The sequence below is a fragment of the Rhincodon typus genome, chromosome 20 (genome assembly GCF_021869965.1).
Source record: "Rhincodon typus isolate 14 chromosome 20, sRhiTyp1.1, whole genome shotgun sequence".
In the NCBI taxonomy this organism is placed as follows: domain Eukaryota; kingdom Metazoa; phylum Chordata; class Chondrichthyes; order Orectolobiformes; family Rhincodontidae; genus Rhincodon; species Rhincodon typus.
Window position 1 is genome coordinate 52,118,806 of NC_063351.1, and position 11,476 is coordinate 52,130,281.

At 42.5% G+C, this 11,476-nt stretch overlaps 1 protein-coding gene across 1 annotated transcript in view; it reads left to right on the forward strand.

The window, feature by feature from the left end:
- xpnpep1 (X-prolyl aminopeptidase (aminopeptidase P) 1, soluble) overlaps nt 1-11,476 on the forward strand; it is a 491,255-nt gene that overhangs the window by 55,362 nt on the left and 424,417 nt on the right. Inside the window, exons 17-18 of the mRNA XM_048608975.1 lie at nt 1,305-1,478; nt 7,996-8,072. Of these exons, the coding sequence (XP_048464932.1) occupies nt 1,305-1,478; nt 7,996-8,072 (251 nt within the window). The remainder of the gene's footprint in view (nt 1-1,304; nt 1,479-7,995; nt 8,073-11,476) is intronic.

The following is an 11,476-nucleotide window of genomic DNA, read 5'->3' on the forward strand; positions in this document are numbered from 1 at the left end:
GTTACTTGTTTGCAAAATACAGATCAACATCTGAGATGTAGTGGGATTGCAGAGCTGGCAACTAAAATGGCAAGCCACAGAGAGGACAGTGTATTAAAGTAGTCACTACAGTGCAGAGTGCAGTGAATACGTGAGATTGGCTTCAGCATATCTGTGTCTTATTGGGAAAGTGGGTTCAGGCACTTTAAATCAAAGCAAAATACTGCAGATGCTGGAAATTGGAAACAGAAGTGCAAAATGCCGGAGAAACACAGCAAGTGTGGCAGCATCTGTAGAGAGAGAGAAACAGAGTTAATGTTTCCAATCCAATATTGACTTCTTTAGAACGTCTTGATTTTTTGCAAGGACTTTAGTAAAAGATGAAATGTGAATTCTGGTGCATTTCAGCTTGATGTGTACATTTTAGCATCCATGCTGTTTTAAACAGCTGAATAGCTTCCATACTCCAAATGACTAAGCAGCTGACCAGCCAGCTGCAGTGTTCCTGAACACTAATCCAAACTTGGGATATCTGTATCTACCAGCAGTACAGCTAGGCCTAGTCTCTCATATCAGCTTCCAATTCTGTTCACTCCTCCTCCCTCCCCAGCCTGTGCTTTCAAGGTGTTAAGCATTTGTCCCAGTCCATGCACCAACAACTTGCACTGACACTGAGCTTTGAACATGAAGTATAACACACGGTGCTTCATTTACGTGTGTAAGAAAAATGGAAGCTGCAATAGAGAAGGTCTAGCAGGTGGGGTGGGAAAGAAATGTAGAGGTTGAGGGAGATGCAGAAGTGTGGCTCTGAAATTTTGGAAGTGTATGAAGTGCACAGAGGATTGGCTGGAGGAGAGCAGCATTTGAAAAGTTCAGGGGTAGGGTGAGGAAAGTTTGTGAGAGGTAATTTACAGATGTAAATCATGATTTTAAGCTCTGGTGGCCTGGAGCCATGAATGAATATAATTACTGAGTTGTTGGACAAACAGGGCAGTGTGGGCAAGAGAGGATACTGTACATGTAAACTATTGCACTGACATCCTGTTTTGTGAGCTCCAGAATTTTTTCATTTGTCACGACTATAAAGCAGATAAATGGACCCTACGTTCTTTTCTTAGAAACGTCTTCTTTAATAGAGCCCCGCAATCATACCTGGTTCAAATTCTGTGAAACATCAGTGTTTTATAGTGAATTCATGTCAAAAGCCAGCAGCCCACTAATGTCCTTGCACAAGAGCTCCTTCACCATATGTATATATGTTGGGTATATATATTATAAACAATACACTTAAGTATGTTCACTTCCGCTCTGCTCCTCCCTGCCAGGGCACCTTCTCGACTCTTTTGCCCGAGCAACTCTTTGGGATCATGGTTTGGATTACCTGCATGGAACGGGACATGGAGTAGGATCTTTCCTGAATGTCCATGAGGGGCCGTGCAGTATTAGTTACAAAACATTTGCAGATGAGCCTCTTGAGGCTGGAATGATTCTGAGTGATGGTGAGTAAAGGTGATAGACGATTTTAATTATTGTACGTGATCCAAGCCCATGAGAAAAGGATGCTTATGTCCCACAATTGAGAGAAGTCTGCACGATCCAACACCAGGGAAATGCAACTTGTTCAGCACTTTGCTTGAAAACTGCTTTCTTTTGTGAGTAAGTGCAGTTGTTTGGGCTCTCTGAAAATACACTATTGACCGTGTGTGATGAATGTGAACAATGTGCTAACCATCTGTATTTAGTATGCGTTATAATATGACACTGAGCAAAAAAATGAATTTTTTTTAAAAATCCACAAGAGATTGCAGTGTTGATTTTCTGTCACCAGATGCCAGTATATCATAACCTTTGAATCATCAATTATACTGAAGATTCTTCTTTTGTGTTGCAAAATTCTACAAACCCCTTGTTATACATTTTTTGTTTAAAAATTTAGTTCCACAACTTGACTGCTATTCTTCAGTCTCTCTGTGGGTTGCACTGACAGAATTAGGAATAGGAGTAGGCCATTCGGTCTTTTGAACCTGCTATGTCATTCAATATGATTGTGGCCGATCATCCAATTCAGTGCCTTGCTCCTGCATTCCCCGCCAATACCCTTTGATTCCTTTAGCCCTAAGAACTATATTTAAGACCTTTTTGAAAGCGTTGAGTATTTTGCCATCAACCACTAGCTCACCACTCTCTGGGTGAAGAAATTTCTTCTCATCGCAGTCCTAAGTGGTTTACTGCATATTTTTAAACTGTGACCCCTGGTTCTGGACTCCCTAGCCATCCGGAACATTGTTGCTGAGTTTACCTTGTCCAGCTCTGTTCAAATTTTACAGATTTCTGTGAGAATCCCCCCTCCCCCAATTCTTCTAAACTCCAGTGAATATAATCCTAATTACTCCAGTCTCTCTTCATCCTTCAGCCCTGCCATCCCAGGAATCAGCCTGATAAACCTTTGTTGCACTCCGTCTGTAGCTAGAACATCCTTCCTCAGATAAGGAGACCAAAATTGCACACAGTAATCCAGGTACCGTCTCACCAAGGCCCTGTACAATCATTCCTACTCTTTGTTTCCTGTCTGACAACCAGTTTGTATATCCATGTCAGTACAATGCGCCTAATTCCATACACTTTAATTTTACATACTAATTTCTTATGTGGGACCTTATCATAGAATCATAGAATCCCTACTGTGTGGAAACAGGCCCTTCGGCCCAACAAGTCCACACCGACCCACAGAGCATCCCACCCAGACCCATCCCCCTAATCTACACATCCCTGAACACAGGGTAATTTAACATGGCCAGTCCACCCTAACCTGCACATCTTTGGACTGTGGGAGGAAACCCACACAGACACGGGGAGAATGTGCAAACTCCACACAGTCAGTCGCCCGAGGGTGGAATCGAACCCTCTGGCACCGTGAGGCAGCAGTGCTAACCACTGTGCCATCATGCTATCAAAAGCTTTCTGAAAGTCCAAGTAAACCCTATCGACTGGATCCCCCTTATCAACTCCACTTGTTACATCCTCAAAGCATTTCCGTAGATTTGTCAAGCATGATTTTGCTTTTGTAAATTAATACTGACTTTCACTGCCCAGGGAATTTCTCATAATTACCTTTCAATTTTTCAAGCTTTTTGGACTTTCTCCTAAGCATTTTAAGATGTATATATTGTTTTTAAAAACAAAGGGTAAAGGACAGGCTTTGTTTTTTCAGTTCTCTAGCAGGCAACAAATGTGACTTTGGAGTCAAGGTGTGAGTGAAATCACACACTCGGACTGGAACAAAGGAAAATCAAAAGTGTGACGGAAACATTGATATGTGGATAATTTTGTCGATTAATTGATTATTGCACATAATCATATTTCTGGAAAATGAGATGAAGTATCAAGTCATGACCGCCCCCTTGTGCCTCTCTGTCTGGGCTGGACAACACATGCACAGTCACCAAGATGGTGGTGGACTGGAGCTCCTTCTGCCAGGGCTTATCCACTCCGACTGCTTTTCCTTTTTTCTCTATTTTTTCTTCTTTCCTTTATTTACCTCTTGTCCTGAGCCTGGATGGCTTCGGTGGTGGCAAGTGGGCCCAGCGTGGCTCTCGTGGCAGCAGCGAATGAGCCCCCTACTTACCTTTTAGGGGCGCGCTTAGGACCTGGCTTTGGAATCAGCGGCTGCTACATTGGCGGAGGTAATGTCACCGAGGTAGGTCCAGGGGTGAAAGATGGTGCCTGAGAATCAGCGACTTCATCGTTGGTTGGGTCCAATGCTGGCAGCAGTGAAGTGGTGGTGGAAGGGCATCACAGCAGCGAGAGATGGAACTGTGACTTTTGTGGGTCTGGTGCAGGTGGCAATGAGGCAGTGACAGACGAGAATAAGCCCAGTGGCTAAAGATAGTGCCTGAGGATCGATGACTTCGATGTTGGTTGGGTCTGGAGTGGGCAGGGTGGTAGGGGAAAGATAGCGATGCAGGGGTCTGGTGTAGACAGGGTGGTAGGGGAAGGATAGCGGTGCAGGGGTCTGGTGTAGGCAGGGTGGTAGGGGAAGGATAGTGGTGCAGGGGTCTGGTGTGGGCAGGATGTTAGGGGTAGGATAGCGATGCAGGGGTCTGGTGTAGGCAGGGTGGTAGGGGAACGATAGCGGTGCAGAGGACTGGTGTAGGCAGGGTGGTAGGGAAAGGATAGCGGTGCAGGGGTCTGGTGTAGGCAGGGTGGTAGGGGAAGGATAGCGGTGCAGGGGTCTGGTGTAGGCAGGGTGGTAGGGGAAGGATAGCGGTGCAGGGGTCAGGTGTAGGCAGAGTGGTAGGGGAAGGATAGCATTGCAGGGGTCAGGTGTAGGCAGAGTGGTAGGGGAAGGATAGCGTTGCAGGGGTCTGGTGTAGGCAGGGTGGTAGGGAAAGGATAGCGGTGCAGGGGTCTGGTGTAGGTAGGGTGGTAGGGAAAGGATAGCGGTGCAGGGGTCAGGTGTAGGCAGGGTGGTAGGGGAAGGATAGCGGTGCAGGGGTCAGGTGTAGGCAGGGTGGTAGGGGAAGGATAGCGGTGCAGGGGTCAGGTGTAGGCAGGGTGGTAGGGGAAGGATAGCGGTGCAGGCATTATTGATGATGAGCTGGCCCAGGACTGATGGACTTAACCTATATATCTTTAACCTATATATTTCTATTGTTTTTTTTCTTATTTTTAAAAGTATTCAAAATGGCAGTGGATCATGGCGATGGTGGAAAAGCTTTTCACTGTATTTTACTGTTTTTCTCACAGTAAAATACATGTGACAATAAAATCATTCTTTCACTGATTCCGTGCTGGGTCCAGGAGAGGGAAATTAAAATAGGATGGTATCCAGACCACCACTTTCCCATATCCACCCAGCCCAGGCTCACCCCATAAATACAGGAGTGGGTGGGGGAACACAGAAACCAGCAGCCGGTCTGCCGTATTTAACAAATAATTTAAATGTTAGCTCACTCCAATATCATCCAACCCACGCCATCATATAGTTGGTGTGGGGGTGGGCAGCATAAGTATCTTTGTGTAAAAGTTTTTAAAATAGTGTTAAGGAGGTGGGGTACTGTCTTTGGAAGGTGGCTCTTGCCCATCGGGACCACCCTCCCCCTGAGAAGATACTTACTCCACTGTTTTGTCCTAATGCTTATTCTTCACACCACCATCCCCCAACCCCATCCCCTGACCTACCCCACTCCTGAGTCCACTGGCTCTCCTTCCTGGATTTCCTGCAGTACCGGCTGCGCCCACTACCGAGCTCTGGCATTGTTGAGCTAATCCTATTGACCCGCACCGCCAGAGATTGGGACACCTTCCCTCCCCCACTGAGGGGATGAAAGTCCAGCTCTCCCCCCAACCCCTCCAGAGAAAGTCCAATGGGTCAACCTGTTTATCCACCTGCATCCTGTCACTGCTGCAGAATGGACCTTTTCTTTACGGGTTGATTTCTGACTCATGTTTTATTAGGCACATGTACAGTTTGCTCTCCTCCTCCAGCGTGACTCCATACCCTCTGGGGTCCCTTTTTGTCACCTGCCCCCAAACTCTTTAATGTGTGGCTCAGCTCATGTTCTCTCTGTAGCTCTATCTCTCTTCTTCTGCTCTAATTAATTGGCAAGGTATCTCAACTACCTGACTGTGATTCTGACCTACTATCATGTCAGTTTTCTATACCTTCTCTTCTTATTTGCCTTAAGGGTTGCATATTCTGTATTAAAGTATTTATGAAGTGTGATGTGCATCTAGGAAGTGAAGTTCCTCCTCTCAATAGCTTTACTTATAAAAGAAAAGTGAGTTTTAAAATTGGAATTTCTCACAGGAGGTGTTTTGTTCCCACTGCTCCAACTCTTTCATCAACAAACAAGAAGCAGATTCTCTGGCCAGCAAAGCAGTAATAATTTTTGAGATACAGAGTCAACCTTGTTGACCAGTTCAGTACTTAACAGAAATGTTATTGATTGAGGAGTGCGATGGAAATTGTTTTCAATCAGGAATCAACTGATTCAGCATATTGACCTGAATTATTTCAGAATGCCCTTTTCTTCCAACAACCCCCTGCCCAACACAAGTAATTCGAGTGCTCTAAACATAGCATAAACTTAAAGAATTGAAATTTTTCTAGTTGTTTTAACACTTATTTTTCATGGCTGGTTTTCGTATCAGTCACGTTTTTAATATTGCCGTCATTTAATCTAGCTGGATTTCAGGATATTTCTGGGTGAGTCCTGTCTGACGATCTCCCGTGTTCAACACCATTCATCTCAGTGCTGTTTTGTGGGGTGTATTTCACTGGCAAAATATCTGTTTGTTCCTCCATAATATACTTTGGAAGTAATTGTAACGTGTGAATTACTTCAGGTTGTCATTGAGTCAAGTCCATAAAATAAGTCTGAGACTTTTCCTACTTTGACTCTGCTATTTGACAGAGCAAAACAATCATGTCTGCACTGTGAAGGTGTGGACAAATTCCTAACAGACTAAATAAGCAATATTTCACTATTCAACAATCAACTTTTGGAAATCTACAAAATTCATCAGCATTATTAATCCTTATGAGAAACACATACTTCATATCTCATTGGAAGGCACAATGAACGCACGAAGCATTAAATTAAATATATTCTTTGCATGTAAAGTTAAGGGTCAGATTTTGCAATTCACTTATCACTTGTAGTTTTAATGCCAGCCTTCTCCGTCATTTCCTGTCCTACTTGGGTCACATGGTACCTGTTGCAACCTACTGTGAGTTGGATTTCAGTTGTAAAGTCATAGAGTCCTACAGCAAGGAGACAGGCCCTTCAGCCCAAACTGGTCCATGCCGACCAAAATGTCCATCCACACTAACCCCATTTCCCTTCACTTAGCCCATATCCTTCTAAACTTTTCCTATCCATGTATTTGCCCAAATGCCTTTCAAATATTGTTAATGTACCTGCCTCAACCACTTCTGCTGGCAGCTCATTCCATATGCATCCCACCCCCTGTGCCCCTCAGGTTCCTCAGTTGTGTTTCTGTGGAGGTAGAGCATATTAATGGGGTTTCGCTTAAGCAAATACAAAGAGACACTTATTGAAACCATGGTGTGGTAGGTTTAGGAGCTCTTGTACTGTTTAACATTGTTATTATCACACACAGTTAAGAGTTAACCCTGTTCTATCATCCAACATTACTCCCCAGTCCTATCTTGAAATTGTCATTAAATATGCATACTGCATTGCTAGAATTAATCTGCTAGTTTATTTATATTCTGTCCTGTTCTGACTTTTTTCTTAGCTTCTGTTTTCTATCTGGTCATTCAGGCAGATTATCCAGGTCATTCTAACCTGCAGCTTCTGTCAGAGGGACCTTAACTTGCACTTGGTGACATAGCGTATGTGTACGATTGTGCTAGTCTTGCAAATCTTGCCTGTTCTGGGAGATGAGGTAGAATCTCTTCTCTGGGTGTCTCACTGAGATTGTAGTAGTTGTGAGGATATCATGCTTGATGTATTTCAAATCAAGCTCTGGAAGACTCGGTGACAGTCTTCTGGTATTCAGTGTTTGTAATATGTTCCACTTTAGGATATTATGCAATTTTGCAAATTAATAATACATTGCAAAGTGTGCATTGATGTACCCAGGGCTTTGTGGAAAATTGAAAACAAATGGAGGTGAACTCTTCATGCAGCAGTCATCAAAAACAAGTCTTCCAAGTTTTTTGCATTTCATTATGTTCTCCAGCTAGGCATCGCTGATTGCTTAATTATATGAGCAATGATTATTAAAATTCATGTTACAGAAAGGATTCCTATCATGAGAAGGAATGCTTTGAATAGATCATAATGTATAACTCAGCATGACCTTAAAAAAACTTACTTGTTTCATGGTTATCAAAGCTAATAGTGAGAAAATGAGACAAAACATTAAAACTGAATTAGCAATACCTCTTCTGCTCCTCATGCAGTAATAGCCATATGACATAACTAATGGATAGCAGTGTTTTGATGTCTGTAGGACATTAACTGATAAATCTCTCTTTATTTTTAGAACCTGGCTATTATGAAGATGGCAGTTTTGGAGTGCGCATTGAAAGTATTATGCTTATAGTTACTGCACAAACCAAGGTAGATTATTATTCTTTCTGTTTCCTTTGCAATTTGAAAAATTTAACTTTTTAGATGTGGACCGTGACAAAAATCCTGCTCAGTTGTCTCGTCACCCTGTCTCCATGCTATCAAAGTTCTTTAATCCACTCTGTAGCATCTGCCCGGTTTTGTCTTATTAAGCTCAGAATTCGTCCACACATGGTCAATGATGAAAGTATTGGGGAAAGAGAGCATCTTGCTCTGTTGAATGCAGGATTCACATGAGCTAATGCTTGTTCAGTTGCAGTATGGATTGGAAACAGGTCAATTTGTGCTGTTTCAAATTCCTATTTCCTGCAGCTGCTGTCTGAATGATTCTTGATATTCATGGTATATTTAATGCAAGAATTATAACTGGTTTAGTTTCATAGGCTTAATTGATCAGAGGCTACTCGAACTTTCTCTTGGGAGTATTCAAAGTGAATCTTTTATCTATTGATGTGAGAAGGGTTTGAGCTTGAATCCGGGCGCGCAGGAACACTGAATCTCCCAGGTTCTTAAAACTAGACTATTTAACTAGCATTGAATTTATTGCAAAGAACAGGAAGCTCCTTCATGCCTGCATCTTTTAAAATGAATTACATTGTAAGAGGCTCCAATTAAATATTTCTACCAGCTTCATTAGATCTATTATGGTTGTTTTTAAACCACTTGCCACCTCAATGAGGCCAATAATGCACCTGAATATAGAAACTCTAGTGCTCCCAATTTCATTAACTGTAGGATGTTTCTGCTTTATATCTAACTTTGTGCACCCGAACCCCTAAGTCTTGTTCGACATCCACTATATTTAACTCTGTCCTTTTAAAAAGTGCCCTGATCTATCCTCTTCTGGTCTGAAACGGATAACCTCATTTTTGCTTATATTAAAATCCACCTGCCACTGACCAGTATTTTACATTTGGAAGAAGGTCTTTAGGGACTGCATTAACAAATATCAAACAATGAACCAGATCTCACAGTAGAGTCATAGAATCGTAGAGGTCTACAGCATGGAAACAGGCCCTTTGGCCCAACTTGCCCATACTGCTCAGTTTTCACAGTTTAAATTAGTCCCATTTGCCTGTATTAGGCCCATATCCCTCCATACTTATCCTATCCATGTACCTGTCTAAATGTTTCTTAAATGACAAAACTGTATTCACTTCCACCATTATCTCTGGCAGCCTGTTCCAGACACTAGTAACAAAAGTGGTGCTGTCAGTGCTCACTTTTTTTAGGAAGAGTTTTTACAGCAACTTTGCGTGGCTATACATCTGCGACTAAATGCAGAAACTTGGGCATCTGAGTTTCTCTGCTACTCCAGAAGCTTTGCTATTTTGTTTCAGAGCTGCCATTAAACAGCCCTGCACTGCAGGTTAAGGAAGGATAAGTGCTCCCGTATTGAGTGCTGCAGCCAGCCATTATTGAATCACCCAGGACAAAAGAATTGCAAAGCTAAGAATCTCAAAATTGACTGTTCAGCTACCAACATCAAGACTACCAGTAACATCCACTAAACAGCCTCAACTATCCACTGTTCACGAGTGACTCCAACTGATTTGTATTGTGTTTTAAATTTTATTTTTGTTTTGGACTCACTTTCTATTTGTAATCTATGTTTATGTGTGTAACTTTTTATGAATTAGTAACTAACAAACTATTTTTTTGTCTTAATTCAAGAAACCCCGGTTAAATTGGCTCCTTTGTAAAATCTAAATTAATTGTTTCCAGGAGAAAGATATCACTAGAGAAGATATCCTTTTTAAATTAATCTTGATGCGAATAGCCAAGTCTATCTCTGTCTTAAGTACACTCAATGGCTTGGCTTCCACAGATTAACTACCCTCTGGCTGAAGACATTCCTCCTCATCTCAATTCCAAATGTTTGTCCCTTCATTTTGAGGCTGTTCCCTCAAGACCTAGTCTCTCCTACTAGTGGAAACACCTTCAACACGTCCACTCCACCCAAGCCTCTCAGTATCCTGTAAGTCCCAGTCAGATCCCCCCCCACCCCCCTTCATTCTTCTGAACTCCATTGAGGACAGACCTAGGGTTCTCAACCGTTCCTCATATGACCAGCCCTTTATCCCTGTGATGATTCTTGTAAGTATCCTCTGGACCCCTTCCAACAGCAGCATATCCTTCCTCAAATACTGGGCCCAAAACTGCTCACAATATTTAAAGTATCGTTCTGACCAGAGCCTTCTACAGCCTAAGCACTACATCTCTGCTTTTGTATTCTAGCCCTCTTGAAAAGACTGCTAACTTTGCATTTGCCTTCCTAACCGCCAGCTGAGTCTATATGTTAACCTTAAGGGAATCCTGAACTAGGAGTCCCAAGAGCCACTGTGCTTTAGATTTCCAAAGCATTTCCCCATTTATAAAATAGTCTGCACTTCTATTCTTCCTACCAAAGTGTATAACCGATACTTTCCCACATTGTATTCCATCTGTCACTTCTTTGACCACTCTTCTAGCCTGTCCAAGTCTTACTGCAGCCTCCCTGCTTCCTCAATGCTACCTGTCCTTCTACGTATCTTTATGTCATCTGTAAACTTAGCAACAATGCCCGCAGTTCATTTGTCTGGACTGCTAAAGTATAATGTATTCTAAGAATACTTTTTAAGGATAATCCTACAAATTAGACAAGAGGTATGTTTCCAGAGACATGCAGCTATGATGAGGTAGGACAGAGTGATTGAGGTCTGGAAGAAAAATGATAGGTTTGATGGACAAGTGATCTTTAAATTTTAAGAACATGTTTCAAGACGTTTTAGCAAATATTACCCTGGCATGTCCCTGTGATTAATTGTCAGATGTGACTAAATATGAGCTGGTGTGTCTGGATTTGATTCAGTAGTAATACACGCAGTGACATCCATTATATTGGATCATTGTCAGTTATGAAATAGTTCAAATAATCTTAAGGCTGTAGAGAAAAAAATACAGAGAAAATAAATTATATAGGATTTTTAAAAACAGATTTATTCGTGGCCCAGTGTGAACCGAGAGATGATTTGACTTCCAAGAATTTGAATGGGAAAAGCAAAAACTGGCTATTTCCAAGTTAGTTACTTTGTTTTAATGTAAAGGTGAGAGTGATAGCCCTTGACATAAAGGCTGCATTCGACTGAGTGTGGCATCAAGGAGCCTCAGCAAAACTGGGATCAATGGGTATCAGGGGGCAAACGTACGACTGGTTGGAGTCATGCCTGGCACCTAGGAAGGTGGCCGCAGTTGTTGGAGGTCAGTGATCTTAGCCCTAGACTATCTCTCCAAGTGTTCCTCAGGGTGATGTCCTAGGCCCAACTATCTTCAGCTGCTTCATTAATGACACTCCCTCCATCATAAGGTCAGAAGTGGGGATGTTCGCCGATGATTGCACAATGTTCAGCACCATT